Raw genomic sequence first — 27188 nt, 5'->3', positions numbered from 1 at the left:
AGAGGGCAACAACACGTTAAGAAACCCCTATAACTGTGGACTACCACACTTTTATACACTTTTAGCAAATGAGCTTAGCTGCATAGTTTTCACACACACAAAAAAAACACTAGACAAGCTCATTTCTTTTTCCATTACTTTATCAGTCTTCAAACCTAACATTGCCTCTGAATTTTAGTCAGTGACATTTATAAGGAACCTTTCAAAGCACGATTGCCCTGCTCGGAAATTCTAAAAGTAGGCCTGACATTTTTGATTGATTTGTCTTTTTGTTGTTGAACAAGAGAGTATTATATTCATTTATTGTAATAAATTACTAGTTCCAATATAACCCAGGTCAATTAGCTCCACACTGCAGACCATGTCGGTAATGGCTGTTATTGTGCACAATACTAGAAACTGGATGGAATGTTTGTTTGTTTGTTTGTTTTTTTAGCACATAATCAGCTTTAAAACTTAATAGAGTTTCCTAAATTTTTCACAATTCTAAGTTGCAACTCTTTAAGATCTGTGCATTGTTGTTAGACTAGTAAGCATACTATATAGCAACCACAGCAATCAAAAACAAAACAAAACAAAAATCTAAATAAATAAATAAAGGACTGAATTGTAAACTGTAGCTTGTTTCACTTCTATTTTGGAAAGTTGAGTGACTGGAACATTTGGCTGGTTAAGTGCTGCTTTCAGGACCTGTCGGAAATTAACATCTAATTCATTGAACACGTGTGAGTATTGTTGCTTAGGCCTGAAGTAGGTGTGGAGGTGTGGTGATATGTGGTGTAATGAAGATCAAAGGCTAACTTTATAACCACGAGTGTCGTTGCGCTTCTTAAATTACAATCCGAGTAATCTTTTGGCCCGAGCTGATGATTAACTTTATTCCCAGCATTTCTTTACGCCGTTCTTGTACCTGTAAGGGACATTATCTGTTATCTTGAGTGCGTTGAACGAAACGGACAATAAAACGTTTTAATTTATTCGTCTTTATTGTCGTGGCTCACGTTGAAACTTTGAGGCGGTCTGAGCTCCAGTGCGCACCTGAAGGCAGCAGCAGCCCTGGTCCGCCCCCGCCGCCGCCGCCGCCGAACAGGAGCCGTGAAGAAGAAGCAGAGCGGCGGGCTGCGGGGCTGAAGTTTGTCCGCCCTGGCTTCCCATCACGACTCGACGGCTCTTTTGTGTCTGTGGTGAACAAGTATCGCCGCTTCAAAACTCAGCCGTTGAAAGAAAAAAAACAAAAAGCAAAAACAAAAACGCGTCGGTGACATTTTTTTTTGGAGCGACACAGTAGAGACCGACGGACGGAGGGAAAGTGCGACTCCGAAGTTGACACTGAGCTACTGTCATGTTGCTACTTGTTGAATAGGAGCAACACTGCAGCCTGTGTGGGCAGCAAGCTGGGAACAGGTATGTTGTTTGTTTTGTTTATTTTTTACTTCGACCGGTGGCCTGTTGACTTTACACCTGGTTAATGATGTTAGCAGCAGTGTTCGTGGTTCCTGCTGTTGGTTTCAGCTCCTGGGGAGCTTCTTCCAACCAGTCACCTGCTTACCTCAAATGTTCACCTAATGTTACCTTAAGGTTTGAGCTCTAATCACAATCAGGAAGCTTTTATTGTCATTGTAAGCTTTGTTGTCGAGTGCTACTTCTCTTGCTGTGAAGAAAAATATAAGAAATGTAATAGTAAATGTAAAGCTGACTGCAGAGATGAGACCCTAAATGTAACATGAGACGTTTGCATACAATTGCACCAGTCTGGTTTATAATAACCTAAAATATGGCATTGCACACTAGTAAATGACATTACTAGTTGATAATGCACATAAATGAATCACATGCATGATGAATGTTTGTCACAGTGTGAAAAGAATTGGAGAGATAACAAGTCTCTTCTAGTTTGTTCTTTATTGCCTCTTGGAAACACCTAATTATAGCAGATGCTAACTTACAACAATCCCCTTCTTGTTTCAGGGTCTTCTGTGTCACCATGAGGCAGTGACAGCACATGGGCAGCGATGGCAGAGCTGGAGATCGACCAGTCCAACCTTCCACGTGTCCAAGAAGGTGAATACTCACTCTCACATGCATGCACACCATACTACTGCAAAGTTCAGACCACAAGAGTACAGAACAAGTATGTACAGAATGCGCCACTGTTCGTGGTCTGCACTGGAGAAAAGCTGTTTTTGTCGAGACCCTCCACAGGCAGGTCAGAGATCAGGGTCAGCTACTGGACTGCAGACAGCAGGGACTCAGTATTTTCATGGACTCCTCGGCACAGTGGACGCTAAGGACGCTCTCGTGTGCCCGTCTGCTTGAGACTGGGGGGAAAAAAAACAAGACAGCTTCCCGTTGCCTGTTTTTTGTGCTACAAATAACTGGCATCGCCGCTCTGTGCTCACATCTGATAAGAGGAGGCTTGATACATGTTTTGACTCCATGCAGCTGATGATGTAGAGTCACGCTGAAATCTGTTATTCTGAGGATAGACAGAAATATCTGTCAACACAGTGGTTTCTCTACTAGGTCAGATGAGCAGAACCTGAGGGGCTCAGTAGGGTTAGCTGTCACAGTTATTGTCCAGATGTACTGATGAAATAATAACTTCACCATAACTGAAACTCAGTGTATACAACAAAGCTGTTAAAGACAGAAATGTACTGCTGTTTTTCACACTGTCAAACAAAGCTATCTTGAAGGATGAGGTATCCACATGAGGCCAGCTAGCTTTGTTTATTCAAAGAAGCTTCACTAATCTGGCTTTCTATGTAGATTCTATGGTTCTATGCATTCAGGAAGAGGTCATGCCAGGTAAAAGAAAGTGGGAGTGGGAGGGAATTTTCTGCGCACAGGTTTAGTCAAACAGCTGCACAGAGATGCATCACTTCATCGACAGAACCAGTGTGCAGATAAGAGCAAAGAATAGCTGCTTTCGATACATGATTTCTAGGGAAAGAAAATGATACAGATTATGGCTTGTGCTGCAAAATCTGTTAGAGGTGTTTTTTTTTTTTTTTTTTCGCTTACCCTCACTGATACAGATGGAGTGGTCCAAAGCTAGTTTATTCTATATATATTAGTACTGAGGTATAACTGTGAGCATAATGTGTACAGTTCAACACAACCACAAAGAGTTGAATCAACACTAAAGCACTTTAAACCTTAATGAGAGTAAGATGTAGTGCTGTATATGGGTGGATTAGTTTTAGCAAGGTGTTTCTAATAAACTGGGTAAATGCATAAATTGTATGTATTCTCATTTGCAATGGAAAAAATGACCAGGGCAAATATACAGCTCCAAAACCTGATTGAAAAAACAGTCTAATATCAGTTTAGTTTCTCAAAAAGTCCTTCTGAGTAATCATGTAAGCATGTTTTGTCGCTGGACCGTAGACTACAAATAGGAATTTACTGTCCAGCGTATGCAGCAAGAATAAGTAAGAATTAGCATGAAATATACCCTCAGATAAACTTGCAAGAATCCTGCTGCCCGAACAAATGCAGCTTTACAGGAGGAATGCAAAGCGACAATATTGTCTCATTGCTATAAATGTGCACTTCTGTTTCAGTTCCATTTGCTTGAATTTAAGTATATAAACATTCACAGACTAGGAATTTCTAAACCATGGCCTGGATGTGGACCGTTGGCTCAGTCTTTGGCATGTCCATGCTAATGAATGAGAAAGAAATAGGTCTGCATGTCTTTTATCAAGGGAGATAATTCAGCACTCCACTCTTGTTTCCACACACAAAGGGCACACTGTGCAGCTTTGCATTTTCATGCTTTATTGAGCAGGGCCCAGCGCACAAACAAAGCCAGTAATAGCATCCATAAACGTGTCAATAAGACAATAGTAGTATGTAAATCAGCTGTCTGGTCAGTGTAATTTTTTTTTCGGTTAGACAGATTTGTCAAACTGGACCGTTGTCCCACTCCATGGCACTGGGGTCACTTACTTAAAGTCCTATTGTGTGTGTTTATGCTTCAATTTCCCTCCAGCCAGAGTTCCCCTTGTCCTTCCTCACCTTCACTTTCCTCACCATCCGCAAGTCTTGGCCAAGTTAGCGTTCTTTGTTTTCACTGCCCCCCCTTATCAGTTCCTGTTTTGTCCCTCCTCTGGCTGCTCCCGATTTAGCCTGATGTGCTGAGGGAATGCAGCTCCCAGAGGAATTTCCCCACCTCCCCCTCGTTCCTAATTTCACTCTCACCAACTGACCCAGTGTCCCATTACCCCTCACCTCTCTTTGTTTTCCATGACAACCTGGGTTCTAGTTCACGAGCTGGTTGGCCCAAGTTGCACTGAATTTCTAACACAACAGAGAGAGCCGTGGGATGGACAGGCACTTCATGGTTGAAATTTTGCGCAAAAAAGCAGCAAGGAAGAGAAGAGAACTGAAGAGAGAGGGAGAGAGCGTGTGGGCGGCCGGTGGGGGATTTTGGCTGAAAATAGAACCCTTGTCATTTTCTCCTTTCGCCAGTTTCTTTGTTTGGCAGGCACTTGCCACTGCTGCTATCCAAGTAACAGCGAAGATGAAAGAGAAACATCTCGGAGTGTGTTTGATCGGCTGCTCCCTTGTGCTGGATGCCTGACATAATCTGCATAATTCTGTCTTAGATGATTGGCTGTCAATTCTCTAATTTTGGTGGGAGTTTTTCAGCTGTTGCACTAAAAAGACAAAGGAAGCATTTTTACCTACGAAACTGTGTTACAGCAGTAAAAAAAAAAAAAAAGGGGGGGGGGCAGTCATACATGACGTTATTTTGTGTTTGATTAACAGTAATGAGGAATATTTGTAAGGAAAAACTTTCTTTTGACTAGTTTGTCTTTAAGGTCATACAGGTTATAGTGTCCTGTACTGCAAAATCCATCTTTCCTAGTCTAACTGTACAAACAGTCTGCACAAACTGGTGGAAAACATAATGCTATACGTTCGTGCCGGCTAGTATTTTACGGTCTGCAGTGTTGCCCCTGTTAGACTCTAGTTTTCCAGAGCCGCAGCCAGTTTCTGTTGTTTGCTGGATCTTTGATTTACTATCCTCTTAGGAAACAGACACAGGCCTATTAGAGTCCCTCATTAAGAAGCTTACAGGACGAGTGCCTGGATTCACACTGGACATATGTTTTTACTGTTGGCTGTGACTGCCTCACACCCTGTCTCTCAAAACCTGTTTAGCAGTCGTAATAACACGGTCTCCTTGTCCCTCCCCTACAAGAGTAACGTGACCGTACTTTAAAGGAGTTTGGAAAAACAAGTTAACCCACAATGCAGACACACCCACACATGCACACTCACACCAGACTGTCATTTCTTCCATCTTTCCCTCATTCCTTCTGTCTGCGTTGTACTTAGAAGTAAATTGTTTTGAGCTGTCAATTTGTCCTGTTGGGTGAAACCAAGCCTTTGACTTAATCCCTTCTCATTGACAGACTGGACCCATAAGGACAGGTTGGAGATCCATTTAGCGGATAGTCTCTTAAGCTCCCCAACAGGTGTAAATGGTAATGCATGTCTGTTTTGGTATAGGTTAACTCTCAGCGTAGACTTATGGGGTCATTTATGGTGTAAACAGACCCTTTGGGGGCTTAGTGCTGTCTGAGTGATTTCCATGAGCTTTGACAGTTGAGTCTGTGTAGATTGAAACATACTTCCCCCAGCAATCTTTTTTTTTATATTTATAGGATTTAGAGAAAAGCATTTTACAATTTCACCACAGCAAGTTTTTTTAGTAGCTTTTTCACTTCCCCATTTGCAGACTGGGACCAAGAGAATACAGCCTCAGTTTGACTGACTTACATAACCTTAGAATCAGTTCTACATCCTATTTTTTATTTTCTATTTTTATTTTTTTGTCACAGTTAAATATTAATATCAACATGATTAGAGTAGGATAAGATGCAGGAAAATGAAAGTGGAATGTACTATATAGTACGTGAACCTAAAAACCGTAGCAACATAGTTATCAATACATGTTGAGTCTAGAAACACCCCAGGTTATTTTTAAGACAAACACTTAGCAGAAACACAAACACAGACAAGCATACTTCAGGCCTGGCCTGTTTTATTTAGTTTTCACTTTGCTACACAGATAGTCACAGCTGTACTGCAGACTATAAGCTCAATATATAACTCTTACAATAAATTTTGAGGCTTCCCATTTGTTTTCATCATTCGTGGCACCATCCAGTGCATCTCCAGCTAGTAAGTGAACGTCCTGGTTTCTGTTCTGAACCTTTTTTTTTGCAAATTAAATGAAAAGGCACAATTGAAGCCTTAAGCAAAAAACAAACTGAGAACAGTTGTGCCAGTTGAAAATGTGTACATTCAATTACAGGTTTAATATTGGGGTCACAGTTAAAGGTGGTGTGCTGGACTAAATCACACATTGTCTGGTGTCACTAATTTTTTGTTCTTTATAGTCGCATATAAACAAGTATCTCTGAATATTACACAGTGCAGTACAACAGCAACTGTTACCTAGTTTCCGAAATATACCTGTAAATCATCAATACATTTATGAAGTCTCATAAAAGTAGATGTTATTACAGAACAGTTATATTGGAATGCTTGAGCTTGGACAGATGTACCAAATAAAGTGGCCACTGATGGGTAATGACAATGTTCTTGATAATGAAGAAATATTCTCTGTTTGTTTATGGTTTCAGCATTTAAAATAATTATAGTGTTTTAGTTGTGCAAAATGTAGGGTTTTTTTGTTTTGTTTTGTTTTTACTGGTTCAGAGCTTAATAAGTCATTATAAAGAACGTATTGCATACGTGTCAGTCCAGCTCATAAGCGTAATACTTGAGTATCCCGAGCATTAGGTGTATGGATGTGAATGTGGCCATTGTCTCCCCGGACACGACCCAGCCTGCTCTGATAGGCTCAGCAGGGGGATTAGCAGAAAGACAGGTGTTTTTAATTGGCTTTGCCTCTGGCTCAACATGTAGGCTTTCCAGGAGTGAGCTAAATCTCTCCTTAAACACTGTCCTCGATCCCTCTCTTGGCATTTCAAAGCCTCCATTGTAGGAAAAGGCAGCCATTCTGGGTTCCCTGTTGAAGACCAGTTAGATAGCTAAGCAGTTTTCGTGTGGTCACTGTGGGCCATGTGGCTTCGAAAATTGAGGAAGTGGAGAGAACATCTATGCCATAGTGGAGCTGTCTGTCTGTGTTTATTTTCTCTTGAGTAACTTTTGAGTTTGTTTGACAGACCTTTAAACACACATGGGCTGCAGCACACACAGGCTATTGTGCTTCATTAAGGACTACTGTAAACACTTGACATGTTTATAGATTACGGTAACAGCACACAGATGCTGGAGCTATTAAGATTAATGTTCAGATTAAAAGCAAACTGTACGCGTTTACCACCTTATGATTTAAGTTTTAAATTGTTTCCAAGTCAAAACAGAATTTAACTGTCTCTCTTGTTGACTACAGTGCATCTGTAAAGTATTGGGACCCCTTGGAAGTTTTCCCTTTGATTGCTTTTCAACATGAATCATGATTAATTTTTTTGGCTTTTTTTTGACAAAGTATTTACAGTAAAGACTTCATCATGTCAAAGTGGATTTTTACGAAGTAGTGTTAAATAATTAAAAACAGAAGGCAATAATTAAGTAATTGTATAATAGTAAAGTATTAACTTTTTCATGTCAGTGTTTAGTAGATGCATTTTGAGTGCGATTTGGCAGTGAGAGGCAGCCCTACATCATAATGCTGCCACCACCATGCTTCACTTTGGGGATGGTGTGTTTGTGATAATGAGCAGTGTTTGTTGTCTGGCAAACGTAGCATCTCATTTGATGGCCAAAAAGCTCAATTATCATCTCACCAGACCAAAGGACCTTCTTTTAGTTGACTTTAGAGTGTCCCACATGCCTTCTGGTGAACTCTAGCTGAGATTTGATATCAGCTTTTTTTAATGGCAGCTCTTTCTTTGTCACTCTTCCATAAAGCTTTGACTGGTGAAGAACACGCAGTAGTTGTACAGTTGGATGCACAGCCACTCCCATGTCAGCTGCTAAAGCTTGTAACTCCATCAGAGTAGTCATCGGTGTCTTGGTGGCCTCCCTCACTAGTCTCTTTCTTCCTTGGTCTTGTCACAAATGCTAAATTAAATTGACTACGATTTAATGTTGAAAACCAATAAAAGAGGAACACTTCCAAGGAGGGTGAAAACTTTTTTTTATGTACTCTATCTCTTTGTTTGACTTTCCTCATTTGTGAAAACCTTTTTGCATAGTTGCATAATTATTTCTTATTATTTCTCATTTCTTATTATGAAATTCTTGTGTCTATATTTAAATTCTTGCCTTTTCGGTTATCTGGGAAAAACAGACAAGACTCAGGGAGTGTTAATGGCATGAAACTGATATGTTTTATTGCCGTATCTGTCAGCAGGTGACCAGACTATGGGATCATGGGATAGGAAACACTTAGTTCAAGAGTTTGCCACGGAGTGACTTGATATGGGCAACCAGACAGAGTTGGTATACAGAGATCTGGTAGTTAAAACCGCTGGATTTAAGACAGCTTTACAGATATCACTCTACAATCTGTACTAACCTCCCAGTATAAATGTTAGCAGGTGGTAGTTCCTTAACTTTGCATGCTCATTTGGTAGTCATAGTGAGCACATTCGTAAAAGAAAAACATCCATTTTCCTTTTAAGGTAATTTCGACAAAAAGTAAAGATTGTCTCACTTAGGCTGCTGTTATACTGTTGAAGTGCTGCTCATGCGCACACACACAAATAGAGCATGTCATATTGTTGCTTTTGGAGCTGAACTTGCTGCTCTGCTCTTGAACTCAGCGACTTTAGGAGAACTGCTAATTTTGTCCACTTGCACGTTGCTCCAAAACACTGGTGCCCTGTTATGATGAAGACTTTACAGGACCCTTTTATGTGCTTTACAGTGAATTCGTGCCAGCGTGGTGGATGGTTTCTTTTTTCTAATGTTTTAAGGGGCACTCCTCTGCCTTTGTCTGTGTCATATAAACAGCCATCATAACACACAGTGCTTGTGTCCTATTGTTTTCAATTAGACAGGGTGTTGGACCACAGTTCATCCAAAGGCTCACTTTTGTCATTTTCTGTTGTTTTAGTTATCACCAAGCTCTGAGATTTTATGAAACACTCTTGTATCCCCTCTCCATTTATTTTTTTAAACACTTTGTAACTGCTTGTGTGATACTGAAATGTTGCTGCCGTCTATTGTTTCAGTGTGCCAGTGTTTTGCTGTGCTAGAGGATGGAGCGTTGGCACACAACCTACAGGAACAGGAGAGTAAGTGCAAAGTTACTATGTGAAAGCTGCATACTACTCACAAGTGTACTAATTTATATTATAGGATCTGTGCTACATTCACTCTCAATCTGAAGCTCCGCTTTTGTGTGGATGGATTTACCTTCACTCATCTTGAAGAATTCAGCTGAGAATTATACTATACACTCATAAAGCACTCCATTTGAAAGGCTTATACAAACTAGTAGAACAGGGGTCTTAATAGAGTGGACCAAATATTAGGAACGTTCTTCAATATAATGCTGTCTACTACCATTTATGACAGTTTCAGTAATAAATATGAAGTAGAATTATCATCTCTCCAGCAATATCAACAAAAACTGAAAATGAGTAGAAATTATGGCAAAGCTGTTGTATCAGATTTCATTAGGCAGCACAGGTGTTGGATGTATTTGTTGTAAATTGGAGTTTGGCCATTATCATGTAGCCATAACACAAAGTGTCATATAATTTTAAATCTGACTTCAGGATTCCTCAGAAGAATGCTCAAGAGCTGGCATGGCACAAATAAATAAACAACACAGCAGTAATGAACAGCTTAATAGTAACACATTTGGGTGCCCTGGTAGCTCAATAGGTTGAGTGGATGATCCATGTGTAGGGGCTGAAAGTCCTCAACACAGCAGCAGCCATTGATTGAGTCTGACCCATGGCTGATTTGTTGCATGTCCTGTCTCTCTTCACTAACCTCTGGATTAAAGGCAAAAAAAGTAACATTTAAAAAAAAAAAAAAAAAAAGTAACACATGATTACTATTTGCTGTAAAAGATGTAGTAGATCAGACATGATTCTTCATTGCTCCACAGCTTACCCTCTGCCTCTTTCTCTGCCTTTCCTCCATAGTCGAGCAATACTATACCACCAATATCCAGAAGAATCAGCTCGTGCAGAATGACATCCGTGTAGCAAAGAAGCTGCAGGATGAGGAGGAGGAACAGCGGGCCCAGCAGAGTGCTCTCTTCAGACAAGCCTCCAGACAACTGTTGGTGAACTTTACTCCCCAAAATACAGTTCACACGTTTCACACATCCCTGCAAACCCTCATGTCCTGCATGTAACCTAAAGTGCTGAATGTAGATTTGTTATGCATTTTTAAAATTTTCATTTACAGCGCTGCGTCTTGTGTTGATTGTTGTCATTAAGTCAGAAGTGTAAGATTTTCTTGCCTGACTGCTCTGCAGAGAGGAGCAGGACTTTGAGTACGCCCGTGTGATTCAGGAAGAGCTCCAGCGATGCGCCGAAGAGACCCAGAGGAGAGAGCTGGATGATGAGGTGAACGTTTACTCGCTTCTCTTCTCAGTTTTTATTCCCAGGTTGTGCATAAATACTGCAAATCCACTATGCATTCAATCTTCTTTTACAGTGCTCAACAGTTAAATAGTACTTTGATATGAATGAGAGGGTTCAGTTGAAAAATCTAACATGCCCTATAATAGCGATGCTTGCTATCTAATTTTAGCACCTTTGCTGGACATATTCAGTGATCTAACATGTTTCAGGCTAACAAAGCAGTTTGAATTCAAGCCAACATTCATTGAACCAAATGTGGTGAAACTGCTTGGACAGGTCAGTTTGAGCTTGTTCTCGGTTCACCAAACTTGTGGGAAGAAAAGCTGTGGATGGAAAATCTGTGATTGGTGGACTCAAACTATCAGTGTAGTGCTTAGTGTGCATTTGAGAAAGGAAAACAAAACTTTACTTAGAATATTGTGGAAACTAAGACATGCTCATGACTGATGCACGGCTGAAAATCAGTATTTCTATAACAGTCACTTGTTTTTGTCATTTTTAATTTAAAGGCTTCATGGTATTGGGCTTAGCTTAGAACTGAATGCTCTCTCTGATAATAACATGACACAACCTTGACAGCAAAGTTTGTAAAGTGAAATATTTTGGGGGATTTGCTCCTGAAAGAGGAACAAATCCTTTCCTGTGGGTGTCAAGTTGCTGGCAGTAACCAGAGCAGAACAAGACACAGTATGAACAAGATTAACTTTGGTGCACATAAAACTTAAAGTGATGCTCAGCCCTCATGGACCTTTGAAAGATTTTTTTTTTTAAACCTTTATCTAACCAGGTATGTCCAAATGAGATTAACAGCCTATTTTGCAAGGCGAACCTGGGCAGGACAGCAGCGTTACAAGTGTCAGACAGGATGACACAGGATTTGACACACAAATCAAAGTATCTGAAAACCTGGTGACATCTTATGGTGGTTCAGAGAAAATTAAATTACAAGACTAAAGATTAAAATTAGGATAGACAAAATGACAGCTAAAAAAAAATAGTTAAATGCAGATTAATCATTGCAGTTATCACATGCTTGGGATAGCTCAAACATTGTCTTTCAAGTTAGTGAAATCCCATTTAGCACAGGGACTTACATTACTCCAAGTACATACTTGTATATCATTTAATTATCAGCCTGTTACCAGCTGGTCAGGGACTATCATCTGGTTCGCTTTGCTCTCTCTTAGGACTAACCAAGTCAATAATGAATGGCAGATGCAGTGAAGTGCTGCTCTGGGCCTCTGATGTATCCACTGTGCCATAAGAGCGCCGTATGAGCAAAGTCAGCGAAACCATAAACAGAGACGCAACCTGTCAGCTGCCCATCAAGCAGTTTCTCCGGTTGTTGGTTCCAGACATGAACCATCAGCTTCTTCTTCAGTTTAATTCACTTATATGTGCATATCTTGTCTCAAGGGATGTGCACTCTTGAAAACGTTAACTGCAGTTTGAGGAAGAGGCACATTAAGCGAAAACTATCGTGAGCAGTCTTTAATCAAGAATGTGACTCAGCCTTAGTTTGGCTGGCCTTTCTATTAACCCTCTGAACCTCTAGCATTTTTTTGGCTCACTGTTCTTTACTCACTGTAGGCTCATTTTTCACTGCAATATAAAGTCCCTCACTTCGATGGAAACAGAACCATGTCTAGAACAGAATTAGACAAACAAAAGACTTCCTTGGGGTTTTTAATGTTAAAAAAATGAAAAATAATCAGAATCAACATGGACAACATTTTTCCAAGTGCCCTCAAGTGTGACCAATATTGACACATTGTAGTGTGACTCTGTATGCTGTAGATATTTTATGATTTGCATTTTTAGTTTGCTTCCAAACTTTTCTTGTATCTGTGTAAATCCAGCCTTCCATTCAGCCCACTTCAGCAGAATGGTCTTTAAATTTTGATCATGTGACTGTTGTTTGCAGCTGGGTCACTCATGACTTCAAAGTTGCGTTTTTTTTGTTGTTGTTTTTTACAGAATCTAATTAGTGCTCGAGGTTTATTTTTGAGACTTGTAGAATGAAGCAATTCTAAAAAAAAACAATGTCACAGTTTTTAAGCCTAGGTTTGGTTAAGTTTTTGATAGAAGCCACGTCGCACATGATTAGTTTGAGGACTGTCGGAAAGTTTCAAATCCTATGATCCTTTCTGTTTTGTCTGAACGTACTAATCATTATGTTCGCCTGCTGATGTTAGCATTTAGCTAAAACTACCCCTCTGCTTAAGTACAGCCTCACAGAGCTGCAAGTGTAGAATCTACTGTTTAAACCCAAGTTTAGTTTTTTTACCACCTGGTTCGGAATCCAACTATAAGTATCAGTAAAAGTTAGTTAGTTTTTTGATGTTTTTGTTTTCCAAATATTTACTCCTTATTTGTGGTACAGCACGGGATCTCTCAAAAATGTTTCAAATACAAAAAAAAACAACTTCATCCTGGAGGCCAAACATAACAGGGCACCCAGATGGTTCCCATCAATCATCTGTGCCTTGTTTCCATGTTCACACAGAAGGACAACCCCTCAGAAACTATCATCGCAGTGCATCTTTACACGAGTTACTTTGCAATAATATTACCTGACTGAAAAGTTTGGCTGTATAAGAAAAAGAGGACCATTGTGGTTGGAAAAAGCCAGTGCTGCCACAAAACTCCCCGGCTGGTCCTGCAGTCTTTGTCACCAGGCCAATTCAGTGCAATATTTTTCTTTACGCCACAGTTTCCTTTTTAGACGAGGCTGCCTATAAAAGCTCCTTGTTTGGAGGGTATGAGGTCAGAGGGAATGTGAGGGTCATTCATCACTGTTACAGGGGTTGGCTTTGAACTGTTTGAACTTCTGCACTCAGAGTTAAATGTTAAAGCCTGACTTTTACCTACTGGGTATGCAATAATTTCTTTTTCTTAGTGTTTATGTTAGGATCAAATGATGAACTATTAAAACACCTGTTAGCCTACCTTCTTTATTGACTGGATGATCAGAGGTGTTGATTAAATATTTGCCTCCCTGTAGATTGTGTCTTTAATTAAGGAACAGAAGGTGTGGGGCTGTGCAGTTTTAAATGCCAGATCCCTGTGGCACTACACACCTAACCTGCCACGGCAAGCTGCTAATTGTCTGCTGATGCTGGCAAAGTGGCTCACGCACACACGTCCCGGTTGCAAGGCAAAAGGAGCTGTGCTTGCTTTTAGTTAGGATTTATGTGGCAAATGCAGCCTACAGAGACAGATTTCATAGAATTTACTGGAAGAATTTGCTGATTTGCCAAGAACAGAATTAGTTCATGTCTTTCCAGAAAAAGTAGATGTGATGCTGAGACCTCCTTCAGAGAGCAGAGGCGTACAGCTGCTGTGGTGAGAGCAAGCATTCCCCAGTGACAAGGTGTTACTTCAAGTGAAACAGTCCTGTTGACCTGCTTCTGTTAGTTCAGCATGAAGGACATGAAAAGTTTGTTTGTCCTTCATGTGGGCTCCTCGTTTCCATTGGGTCAGTCACAGCTCTGACTCATAGAGTTGGACTGGCCACCTACAGCTGGCTTTGTGTTGAGTTGTCGCTCTTAATTTTCAGTATTTTTGTTGTCGCTTCCGATCAAAAGAGCTGAGTAGTTTTAAGGCAATGTGGTGTGAGAGTAAATGAATTAAGCAGAATCTACAATATAAGAAAAGATCATTTTGCACATTAAAGTGAACACATAAGCAAAACTCATTGATATGGCAAATTAAATCTCACACATTTATCCAAAGAAAAAATATTTTGTTTTCTGTGTGGTTTTAAAATCGCAAGGCAGACAGATGTTGGGGGACTTTCTTGTTACACAGTCTGTGTTATGCTGCCATCTGTTGGCTGAAATACAGCATGAATAGTGTCTCATTTTCGAAGTCATGTCATCTCATGTTTGTGTACCAGTACTATAATCTGTCTGTTTGCAGTGAGTGGATCTTGTATTGACATTTTTTTTTTTATTGCTTTTGAATATGGAATGATGTTATCAGGACATTTCATTATTGATTTTGTTGTTAGAAAAATGTCAAACTTTTTTTTCCAGATAACAGTGTTGCTCCTCCATTTCTGATTTTGTTTGAAGAATACTTACTTATTTTTTGGACCCTAAACTAAGGTCTCTGAAATGTTGTGGCTGAATTTTGACAATTTTCTCTGTTCTCAGATCTGGGAATTTTTGTAATTCAATCTTACCGTGGGAGGGGGAGCATTTTAAGGGTTTAGCATCTAACCACAAATGTGACTCCTGCAGCCATGAAGTTTGTTGAGGACGCAGAAAAAATTGTTTTCAGCAGATGTAAATGATTAAATGGCTCGAGCAGAGTCCAAAATTTTAATTATTGGCCACTGAAAATTGAAAGAAGTACATAATTTTCAAACAAGGGTGGTAATTGGGCCGTAGAAAGTGAACATATGGGGACGTATCTATGTTTCCTATTAAAAATACAGTCTTTGGTTGACATTTCTTTTAAGGCCTCGAATATCTGTACAAAACGTTTTTTTTTGCCATTTTGGTATGCCAAAGTGGTGATGTGAAATTATTCGTAGGATCACAAAAGCTGCTCTACATGGGGTACTTTATATTGTCATTATATTAGCAAAGTTACAAGTTTCTTCTATGTTGTATTCATGGTGCAATCTAACAACATAAGAGGCTTATTTTGTTTTACTGAATGTTCCTATATACTTGAAATGAGCACTGAACAGAGAAACTGGTGATATTTTAACACACATCGCAATAAATCTCTTGTTTACTGATGGCATGTGCTATAACAACAAGACAAGGGAAACAGGATATTAATGCTGTACTGAAAGCAACTAAAGAAAACAATACGAGTAATCATTTTCAAAATAGTAACAGAATATTTTACAGAAATTAGTTTTGGGTCCCAGTAAACCCTGAACAAAATGACACAGACTGACCCCAATGAGAGATTGTCTCTCTATTTACAGATTTTGCTGAATTGGTGTTCTAAGAAGTAGCTCAGATGTTATTGATGCTTCCTCTCAGAGCCTACAATGGGAGCTAGACATGCAACTTTGTTACTTTGTTTATTTGATGAAAGAAGTCAATTTTGCTTCATTCATCTTCATTTAACTGACAATCATATTGTGTTGCTGCTTTTGATTAAATACACAAATAAATAATCTGTACGGGCCATGTTTTCACAGGAAATAGCCAAGCGGATGCAGGAAGAAGAGGAGCAGAGGGTCAGGAGGAGGAGCAGGGGGCTGGAGGGCCACAGTGAAGGTACAGTTTAAGCATATCATTGTGTATATGCTTTTGAGTGTATCCTCTAACATATTGCAGAAATATTTAAAAATAAATAAATAAATAAATAAATAAAAGATAATTTTCCAAGATATTTTAAGATATATTTATCCAAATGTATAGTATGTGTATGTTTGCTACACATCAGTAGGACGCCTAGGTCTGACTTAGCCTCTCACTAAACATGCTTTACTCTGCTGCTGCTACTTACTGCTGCTGTATTTAAGTCATTCTCCACAGATGTGACAAGAGCATGAACAAAACATGTCCGACATAGGTATTACACTGTCATCATCTCCGTGCCATGTTTTGTTCTGAATGAATTAAATGCATAACCTGTTTTCGTTTCTGTCGTCCTTCGTGCATGACTGTACATTTGTCGGGCGTACTTCCAATCTCAAAATGTATTGGAATGTGTTAGCTGTGTCTCAAAGATTTATATAAGTTGTCTGATAAGTGCTCTTACCCAAGTGACATTGAGCTATTTTTAATGTTATGTTTTAACTCATCATTAACTGCACTTGTCTAACAGTACCCACTAACAGACTCACCTAGATACCCTGCTTTTCTGTTTGCATGTTTTGCGTTACTAAAGGCAGCACCAGAGACCCTCCACTGCTATCCTCACACCAGCATGCACTCAGCAGCCCTCACCAAGGGGAGGAGCAGTACTCATCTACCACTACCACCAGGTGGCAGTGTTCCACCTCTCATAACCACTCAGGCTTAAATGGGCCTCAGACTGACTCCCTCAGGGGGGTAGCAGCCCAGAAAAACACTACTTCATGGTCAAATCAAGGACACACAGATTTCATTAGGCAAATCAGGAGTGAACTGAGAGAGCCTTTGAGTGAAAATTCAGAGGAGTCAGACACAGATTTCTCTGAAGAGCTCTGTGCCCGGTTCCAGAGAATGAATGAAAGACTCAACACAGCACCTACTCGACAGCGGGCATCTTTACATCAGCCACAAGAGAGAAATTACAGAAGTCTTTGCTCTCACAGCAGCTTCCCAAATGAGTTCAGAGGCTGGAAGGAGGAAAGAGAAGAGAGGGATGAGGACTATTACGAATACTGTGAACAACCGAGGAGGAGACAGAGGAATCAGGATCAGGAGAGGAACCACAGAGAGGAGCATGAGGGTTGGCACAGGACTAGAGATCTGGATCCAGACTCTAGGTCAGTTGAGGTTAGAGAAAGGCGATGTAGTCGGAGTGAATCTGTCAGGTTACATGACAGAAGTAGGCACAGCAACAGAGACTTAGCAAGGACCTGGAGCTACAAGGACAACCCTGACAAACACGTCCGTTTTCAGGAAGGCACCAGGAGCTCTTACAGGCAGCAGAGTGAAAGCAGCCAAGTGTGGGAGATGCTGGGCCATGTCCTCAGGGAGAGGGGTGTGCCTGTGAGATTTGGTAGCAGTGGGGCTCCACTGCAAATAAGGCCTCAAAGCAGAGACAGTCAGGTGCTTCATGGGAGTGAGGTCTCCTACGGCGACTCCCAACCACATCAGAGAGCCTTCCAGAGAGCTGCCACCACCAGGCACAGTTTCCATGGAGATATCAGGGAGAGGAGGAGATTGTCATACCGAGAGAACGGTGGGAGAGATCACAGAGAAGACCGAGACAAGCGCCACGATAATGGAGAGGTTTATGAGATTAGTAGTAGAGACCCATTTCTTGCTAACAAAGAACGCCGACACAGTGGAAGGTGGACAGAGCACAGACACACTAACAATGACGAGAGAGGAGAGAGGAGTGCAAATGATTGCAGAGTCAGGAGGACAACAAGTGAACGCAGGCATTGGCACAAGACCGCAGAAGAAAGGTTAAGCTCAGAGGAGGAGCAGGAGGTGCAGAGGAGAGGAGAGCGTCCCCGTCGAAGAGCCCTGCAGCATAGCCAAAGCTTCAGCAGCAGGGGTTCAACAAGGGATAGGTCAATGCACATGGCAGCAGGTAACACCCAGTCCTGCTCTGATCTGCAGAGGGAAAGCTTCCAACACTGTGCTCTATAACTCTGTGTTCATCTGCCCCTCTCATCTTCCTTCAGTCATTGTTTAATCTAGACACTGGGTTCAGTAATGACTTGATCTCTTACAGAAGTGGGACATTTCTTGTTTCATATCTTCTCTTCCAGTAGTCCTGAATATTCCTCACTGTATTCTTTCATTCTCATCTTTTTTCTGTATCATCAGTCTTTCAGTCTTGCTGCTCTAAGAGAATAAATTCTATGGAGTTTCTTTCAAAAGCAACATGACTTACATTCTCTGTCTTCTCATCTCTTGGTGCAATTCCAAATGGCATCTTCCTTTGTTTCTCTCATGCTCTTTCACTACACTTGAGTGATTTATCACTGATCTTCATGTTTTTTTTGTGTTTTTTTTTTTACAACACTTATGCTCTTTGTCATACAAGTTGCTTCAGTTCCTTTAGATTTGACACTGTCAAACTTCACCCTTAGGAGCATCGCTGCAACCAGAGCCGAGCGAGACAAGCCTAGATCTGGGGGATCTGCAACAGGTCTTACAAGATGAAGAGCTGGCCCGCAAGCTGCAGGAGGAAGAGGAGAAGCTGTTGAGGAGGGTAAGCGATCCAAGGAGGCTAGCAAAAGAACAAACGTTTAGTGTCTTTTTCATAGTTTATTTATTTATTTTTGTTACATTCACTGTCTTGTTCCCACAGAACGGCCAGCCCTCTCCATGTGTTTATCCAGAAGGAGACTTCAGAGTAGCACAAGTGGCGCAAGATGAGGTACGAGGATGAGCTGTTGTCACAATCCAACAATCCCATGTTTATGATCAACTGGGGCAATGATATCTGGCTGTGTTCTCTCACTAGGAAATTGCACATTTTATGCAGAAGCAGGAAATTAAGTCCAAGCGTAGATCTCGTGAGCTCGAAGGGCCAGCATCGTGGCGCGAGCACCGAGCGATGATCAGTCACCATGACAGACGAGCTGCAAGAGAGAGACAGGTACATGTGTTGTAAAGATTCTAAAAAACACTGCACGTCATTGTGGCCAGTGGTGACGGTTGTGTCAGCTCAGAAATGAGTGGTGATGATGAAGTGAGTCACGCTCCTTTGTCCACTCCCTCAGGTCCAACGAGAAAGACTTGACTCAGAGGGCCTTCCTTCCCCTACAGAAGATTGTTCCCCGGACAACCAGCCACCCAGCCCCATCTCCACTCTACCGTAATAAAAACTGATTCCACATTATTCCCATCTGTCCTGCATGTAGTGTGTATGCTGACTTACAACCACTGCATTTAACAGACAAGCCCAGCAGATCAGAAACATCGCAGAGGAGTTGGACCCGACCTTCCAAGCCAGGAGACAAGGCACAGACAGCCTCCGAGTGGGACAAACAGGTACTATAAACAGGAAAAATGACAGTCAAAATGAAACTGTTTAAACAATAACTAGACACTCACAACCTTTTTTCTATTGTAGGTCCCTCATCTCAGTCACTTCCCGTGTCGCATTCTTGCGTACATGATTTCCTCGAGGAGCCTGCTTTTATCCCACCAACAAAACGGCATGCTGACAAATCAGGACGAAGTAAACCCAAAGAGAAAAAGGAGAATTGCAAGCAACAGTAATCTCCAACACAGTACTCTGTTGGAGAGCATATGCATTTTAAAACACTTAATATCAGTTCAGCAAGAGTTCTCACTGCTTATTACTTTAAGGTTGAAAATGACAGGAATAACATTCAGCCAGCTGCCCTTACAAGCACTTTAGACCAGTGGAACAAAGAGACATTTTAGGATATTTCTTGATAATGACAGCATTTTGGACTCATGCCTTTATGATTTTTAAAGGGAAGATTTGCGCTCATTGAAGTATTCTTTCAGTTCTTTCTGTATAGAGTGTTTAATTTAATCAATATACCTTTTTGTGTTTTTTTTTTTTTTGTTTGTTTTTTTTTTGACAGTAATTGTAACTTTTATTTATCTTTATTTACATAGTCAAGCAGTATACTGTCAGCATCCAAAAATGTCTGCACACCACAAGCTGTGCTTAAATTTTATTTCTACAACAGTGGAATTGACCAAGTGATCTACAGGATACTACTTTAGATTCACTTCACATTTGGTCAAATCTAGTGTAATATTCAAACTTTGATATCACCTCTCAGTTGGGGTAAAACCAACATTTGAATTTTCCAAGAAGACAAAACAAGAAGTTCTTGTGATAACTCTTGAATCTGAACAAATGGGTGGTTTCCAGGCTACTGGAAGTCATCCACCTTTTTAGTGTCAGCCAGTTTGGTCAAGTTTGTCAGGGTTCCAATCAAGTTTGAAGTTTTACAGTGACAATCAAATTAACATATTTAACCTTTTGTACACCAAACTCCCATTTGTTAAAGAACCTACAGCACATTTACTATGATGGTAAACTGATGTCTTGACATTTGACAGTATACATTCGTCCTCAAATGTATTCATACCCTCCCATTAAAGAAGGAAATAACAGCTGTCATTTAAATAAGTTGAAATTTACAAAAGTAATAATAAATACAATATATATATATATATATTTATTCTTGCTTTTTTCAGTTTCTAGTTATTTGAGTGACTATTGTGAATTTTGCCTTTTCTTTAATGTAATTGTATGAATAAATTTGAGGACGACTGTATACAACAAATTTTCTAAGTTCCAACGTTCACTACAGGCTACTACAAGCTTTGGAGCTTCCGTCTCAGTCATCGAAATCCAACACCAAAGACCGTCTTTAAACTTAGACAGATGACGTCTTTTATATTTTGCCAAGTGAGTTTTTACCAGTCCAAAAGTATGACACCAGTCAACGTTATTCCATTAAGTTAAGTATTAAGTTATTCTTAATACTGAATACTAATCTAACAGCAGTGATTAGATTTTTATGCACATATTAATACTCAATGGTCTCTGATTTTATTTTCTTTATGTTATTACTTCCACATTTATAACACTTTTTTGGGTTATCTTTTTTTTTTTTTTTTATAAATGCAATATGCCACTGTCTAGTTAGGCCACTATGAATGCAGCTATTCTTTAAAAAATGCAACAAATAAAAAAATATATGTGTATGTTTTTTTTATTGCGTGTTTAAAAATGTCAAAAGTACAGTTTAAAAGAATGCATTCAGTACAGTCCCAGTTAGTAAAATATATCAAAAACATATAACAGAAAGTTAAATCCAGAAGTGCATCATACTAATTAGGTAACAGTTGCCTGGTGAAATAAAGTGCTACAGTTCTAATATGTTGCTGTGTGACTATTGTTTGACTGTATTGTGATGACTTTTTTATCAAAGCAACACCAGTGAACTTTCAACAAACTGCATTTGGGGGAGTTGTGACTCATACATACACATTACTATAAGTGTGGGTTCACATTTTCGCTGTAAACCCACACCTAGTATTTCTCAAAAGTTCCATTTACAAAGAAACATGCATCTGCTACAGTTATAGATATATAAAAAAAAAAGAAATACATTAAAAAAGAACATTTGTCCTGCTCTTGCTGCCCGCTCCACTGCACTAGAAGATAAGCAAACGTAACCCTCAGTACAAGACTCTTGGGGGTTTTCCACATGACCCCGAATCAAATTTTTGTGATATGTATCACCGGCTAGCTGCTTATCATATTTGTTTCCCAACTGAACAGGAAACTCGACAATCTGTGCACGTGCATGATTGCATGATTGCATGACGCTTGACATTTCAACCAATAAAAATTCCTCTTGGGAAACCCATTGCGACAAACTGGTGCTCCAGAGGCATGTCTCAGCTTGCTCAGTGAGTACTACTGAAGCCTACCCAGTCTTTGTGTGTCATTAAAAGCCACAACCATTCTGTGAAAATCCAGACTATTTTTTTTATTAGCCTGTAGGCTCCCCAGAACTGTAGCATATATTGTAGGATTACCTATTGATGGAGGGAAACTCCCTTCAGTGGACTTTTTTATGACTGTTTAAGCAAATGTAGGAAAGTCCATGTAGTTCCTGGTAATGTTAAGTGGAGTGAAAGAGGCTGTGTCCCATTCTACCTTCACTATTATAGTAATCTACGCTATCATTTTCACATTTCATTACAAGTACAACCATTCATAGATAAATAATAACAAAAAAAAAATACATTTCTGAGATGTAGCTTAACCTGATAAAAACCTTATTTAAACAGTACTGTCTTATCTAGTCTTATCTAGTTGCTGCAACATGACTAAGGTCACATACTTAGAAGTTCAGCAGTAAACACCAGTTACCTCCAGCAGGTCACTGGAACCTTTGTAAAATCAGACATCTATTTTGGGAGGCATATGTGGGCTCAGAATTAGATGAGACTAAAAACCGTCTGCTGACAGACCTTTTTTTTACACCCAGCTGAACACCCACCTGCACTGTACTTTCACACTGAGTAACATTCAGCAGTTTTACCACTCACACATGCAAATATCACAGCATGAAACTCATTCACACTCTTTGGTTCTACAGTATTATGTCACACAAGTCCAAAAAAAAGTTTCAACATAGTTTAAAAGTAAAAAATAAATGACTTCCAGTGGTTTTACAGATCTTAAATGTGAGGTATGTTGTTTTACCATTAAATGACAAACTTGGTCTAATGATTTTAAGCTTTCCATTGTTAGTCCAGGAACGTTTTATCCTTCAAAGTAAACTGAAAGTTAAACACAAAAACGCAGCCTTGTTGCGTGCTATTACTTAGATGATAATAAAAGCTATTGTCAAGCCCATGTTGTCTTTTCCCCTCTGAGAATTCCCCTTCATCTCACGTGTATGTTTACTCATTGAACCATCAAAGGCTCACTGTATCTGTATCCTGGTGTAATTGTTAAGCAAAATGTTACCTCTATCCTGATCTTTCTAGATTTTTGGGCTGGTCTCATAAAACAAACAAAACAAAACAAAAAGCCAGTTGGTTTAACACAGTGTCCTATTTGTCATTTAGAACCAAACTCGTTTGTTCAACAAAGACATCCTTCAATCTAGTGGCTCAGTATCACAAAGACAAATTCCATTTCCTCTGGGGTATCAGACTTCAGCAACACCTCAAAAAGTATTACAGTGTGACTCTCCAGCCTCGTCCATTCATGCAATGAGCTGCTCTGAGGAGTCCTTGGAGTTGAGTGACTCAGAGCTGCTGCCCTGTTCTTGCTGAGCCTCATGGAAACTGCACTCTATTGCAATTAAAGTCCTGGGATCATCTAAAGCAGAAAAAGATGAGCAGGGAGACAAATATAATGTTTGTGTATTTGTGATTGGTTTGACAAATACCACATGTAATAATTATGATTGAGGCATTGCAGTTAGGTAAATCTGTAATGAATTAAGATAAAAGTTACCTGTAGGGGTTCTAATTACGGGTGTTTTTTTGATTGGCTTGTCAACCTTCTTTCGTTTCTTGAGGATTTTCATAGCCGCTATGATGATGACGATGATGCTGAAGGCCATCAAAACTACACTGGTCACTGCAGATAACACCATTGGCCAGGCCTGTTCTGTGTCATCTGCTTGAAAACAAAAGGAAGTTATAAATGGTTTGAAATATAATTAAAAATTAAAGGACCAGGACACTAAGGGAACAGAATCATGTCCTACCAGGTTTCTTTGAGTGGATCACTGTGGGAATCGAAGCATTACCACACTTAATGTCATTAAACGCATCTCCTTCCACTTCAATTTTTTGGTTTGGTTTGGGGCACCTTTGAAAATAATAAGAGTGACAGAGGAATCACAGTGACTTTTCTGGGTTTTCATGATATTTGTGAGTATGGCAACAGGCAAACGTCTGAAATAGCAGGGAAAGTCTTCATATATCTTAGGGGTATATCTTACTTGGTGCTCCAGGGTTTACACTTTGAGTTCATTTTGTCATTGAAGGTTCCATGTGGACATGCTTTGCAAGAACCTGTGCAGAGAGTCATTCAGATTACTTTGTAATTACATACAGCGTGTGCTAAAGGAATGCTTATTTGTAGTTTTACTTACGACCAGAAGGTTCTTGGCCTTTGCCACACGGCTCCACACAGAAGTTGCAGTCAGCATCCCCACAGATGAGTCCTTTTCTACAGCCACACATTGTATCACTTGTGGCTGTGCAGTTTTTCACCAAGACTTGAGCGTCTAAACATACACAGAGATGAATCGTAACTTTGCATATTTACAGATGAGTTCAGATTGTAATGCACTACAAAGGAAATGCTTTATGTATTTCTGTGACTTGTCCAACACGCTGACATACCTATGCACTGGGTACACAAGGTACACCTTTCGGCTTTGGGGTTCAGAATGAATTTCCCGGATTCACAAGGTGTGCAAAGTTCTTTTGGGTCTAGACCGCATTTTTTGACGAGGCGGTGTCCTACAAACATGCACACAGAACACACACAGGCAGCTTCACTGTAAATGCTTGTCAGATTAGCAGGAGAGAATTTCAGGCACATTAGCTACATCATGTAATAGTTTCTAATTTGAGATGCAACACATGAGAGTACTTAGAAGCAAAGAGTTCTTCACTCTAGCAGCTACAGTTATCAAAAAATACACTTGGAAGTTAAAGACTGGCATGATAGCTTCAAACTATTGGATATATGAGCAGCATCCTCCACTTCCTTGTTGTGGGATTAGGTGAGAAACCACTGAAACTATAGTTGGTTAAATGTAACCACCACGGAGGAACTCCCTAAAGAATGGAATATGATTTTTATTTTTTTCACATCCATTGATAAGAGCACGGTTTCAGAATAATATGAACAAAGTGGGCATTTCTCATTCCTTCACCTACTATATATAATGTACAGTACACTGTAAGTATAGGGTTTCATGAAGTACAGTGTTCTACTTAATCAGTGCTATGTATCCAAAAACGCTTTTCCCTTTATATTTATAAATTTATAAACGTATCTGTGCTCAGAAAAACCCAATACTATCATTATTCTTTTCTTTATTGCCTACCTGGATGACAGGCTTCACAGCAGACTTCTTGTCCACTTGGTGTCCACCTCAGGCAGCCGCCTGTAATCAGTCCAGGGCTGCACAGGCAGCCGTGCATCAGCAGAGAGAGACTCATCATCCACAGGATCACTGCCATTCTGTTGTCAGCCCTCCACTCTTGTAGGTAAGGAAGATACTGGCACTTCAAGAGAGATTTCAGGTAATCCAATCCAAGAAATAGTCCAGGTACTGTTTTTTTTCCCCCCGACAGAGTGATTTAATTTATCTAAACCTGTAGCTTTAGTCTATTAAATCCTCGACCTAAAGCACTGTTCTGGGGTCTAATGTTAAATGAAGAACTCTCTGAGTGTTGTGACCTTAAAACTCAACACACAACTCAACCACACAACTAGCTCAGCAGGCTTTTCATAGTGTTGTTTTTTTTTTTTTTCTTCTTCCTTGGGGGTGTGTCCTAAGCTTGTCACACTTACGCACTCATGTTGTCATACATTAACTGTAGTGAATTTTTTTTTTTTAAAGACTTTAACCCAGACAAATGATGAACTATAGCACATTTGCATTTAATTCTAATCATTTTTGTAATCTAATTAGAAGAAGAAAAGAAAAAAAAGGAGGAAAAGAAGCTGCTGTGTCATAAATAGGAATAAAGTAGGTCATTACCAGTGCAGTAGCATTACTTTATAGTAGCTCACTTGTTGTTCTGGAGTATATTTGTAAAAAATCAACATAGTACTTTTACTGATTTTTAATGAAGGCTTTGACTCAACTAGTTTTGGGAGGCTGATAATGAAACTACCTAGCAGTTATTTTACAACCAACATATAAGGGCTTTCATGGTTGCTACATCCTCTTAAGTTGAGTAATTTGAGTATACTGACTGAAATTTCATTGCAACATCTGTACTTGTTTGGACTTGTATTAGTTTGATGCCTGTATTTTATTTGTTTTCTGTTTTTCTGTACAGTGTTCTTCGGTGTCCAGAAAGGTACTTTTAAATAAAATGTATTGTTATTATTATTATAATTGATTTCATTTCACAGGGTTTGGGATGTGCAGTTTGGTAAACAAAAGCTTCAAATTGTGACATTGTGAGGAGGGACTTTCCTGTTTGTGTGAAAACTGTGTTAGTCATTGCCACTGGGAATGCATTTAACACAAACCACAAGAAATCACACAACAGAAGTAAAATGTTTTCTTTTGTTGTTGTTTTTAATCTTACTGTTTAAAAGAAAAAAAATATGTTTTAATGTTCTGCAAAGGAAATTGAGAAAATGTCTCGTTATGTTGAACTTAGGAAGTCTAGGATTGAGGACTGAGGTCATCTTCGTTAAAACCTATGATTTACTCATGCCAAGAGTCACAAATGTAGCTAGAGGGCACTGAAAAGTTACAAATTTCCCCTTCACTGTTGATCATGTGATGGTATTGTTATTGTCAGTCTGGTGAATAATGCTTTTAATTCCCTTTTTAAATTTTAAACCACAGCAATATGGTCATAAAGATAAAACTGAAATTAAAAGTGCAAAGTACCCAGTGTGCTGAAATGAAAGCAGCACTATCTAAAGTTACTCATTTGTTTGGATGCTTTGGTTGAGTGATTGTCCATCCCCATTTAAAATTAGTGGCATTCATTTCCTTGGAAAGGGGAACTGATATTTCCTGACAGTAAGGCTTTGACTTCTGGAAAACTGGGAAATTCACTGAGTAATGATGAGATGTTAGGTGACTACATTTCCCACCCTTGAAGTCCTTAAGGTTACATGACAATGGAGTTGAAGTCCCACTTGAAAATGAAGGGCATAAGACATACATCACTTCCACATGATCTGTGTGCTGAGTCACGTTTATAAAGTACCATCATCATCATCATATGACATTTGAATGACATTTGGCTGATGCTGCCTTTGACATTCTAATTCATGACTCTCAGCAGACAGTGGTGTACCTCCTTCAAGTGTATACGTGTGTTACAGTAGAATGTGATGTCAAAAGTCTGCACCTCATCTGCCAACGCACTTTTGGCTCAAAAACACCTCCCACATTTACCCTTCAGCCTCCCTCTAAAAAATTTGGCAATGAAGCACTGTAAACCCCCAGGAGCTCAATTAACATACTGATTTTGGAAATTTTTTCAGTTGTTCGGTAAGTAGTGTAGCAGTCATACTCATTCTGCTGGTAAGTGAGCGTGTGTGTATGTGTGTCTGCATGTAGGCTGACATGAGCCTCAGTGACAGTCAAACTGCAACTAATGTCAGTTGTGACAGAAGTCTGTCTGAGACTACATCTTTTCACTTCACCTAACGCCCTGTATTACTGATATAATGCAGGCGATTACAGATTATTGTACTCGTCTGAGGGCTGTCGCTGTTTAA

General features: G+C 39.7%; 2 protein-coding genes across 4 annotated transcripts; one reads left to right on the top strand and one right to left on the bottom strand.

Moving 5' to 3' along the window:
- The first annotated feature begins 1080 nt into the window (after window positions 1-1080).
- On the top strand, window positions 1081-20361 carry ccdc187 (coiled-coil domain containing 187). Of its 2 annotated transcripts, XM_008278504.1 has the most exons (13): window positions 1081-1404; window positions 1969-2061; window positions 9225-9287; window positions 10149-10287; window positions 10487-10577; window positions 15760-15838; window positions 16455-17813; window positions 18319-18440; window positions 18540-18608; window positions 18696-18830; window positions 18955-19049; window positions 19131-19225; window positions 19308-20361. In XM_008278504.1, the coding sequence occupies exons 2-13, from the start codon at window positions 2013-2015 to the stop codon at window positions 19454-19456; spliced, it is 2445 nt and encodes an 814-aa protein (XP_008276726.1). In that variant the 5' UTR covers window positions 1081-1404; window positions 1969-2012; the 3' UTR covers window positions 19457-20361. The 2 variants fall into 2 exon arrangements, with proteins under 2 accessions (XP_008276726.1, XP_008276735.1); XM_008278513.1 differs by lacking the exon at window positions 16455-17813.
- A 451-nt stretch (window positions 20362-20812) lies between these two features.
- tnfrsf9a (tumor necrosis factor receptor superfamily, member 9a) lies at window positions 20813-25189 on the bottom strand. Of its 2 annotated transcripts, none has more exons than XM_008278523.1 (7): window positions 24817-25189; window positions 24104-24223; window positions 23851-23985; window positions 23698-23770; window positions 23461-23564; window positions 23205-23372; window positions 20813-23066 (listed from the first exon to the last, which is right to left on the bottom strand). In XM_008278523.1, exons 1-7 carry the CDS (start codon window positions 24950-24952, stop codon window positions 22951-22953), a joined length of 852 nt encoding a protein of 283 aa, XP_008276745.1. In that variant the 5' UTR covers window positions 24953-25189; the 3' UTR covers window positions 20813-22950. The 2 variants fall into 2 exon arrangements, with proteins under 2 accessions (XP_008276745.1, XP_008276754.1); XM_008278532.1 differs by having other exon boundaries at window positions 23205-23369.
- Window positions 25190-27188: the final 1999 nt, after the last annotated feature.

Source organism: Stegastes partitus, unplaced genomic scaffold (assembly GCF_000690725.1).
Source record: "Stegastes partitus isolate 25-593 unplaced genomic scaffold, Stegastes_partitus-1.0.2 Scaffold4, whole genome shotgun sequence".
Lineage (NCBI taxonomy): Eukaryota > Metazoa > Chordata > Actinopteri > Pomacentridae > Stegastes > Stegastes partitus.
The sequence above is the reverse complement of the archived record's forward strand: the minus strand, read 5'-3'. Positions and strand labels throughout refer to the sequence as shown.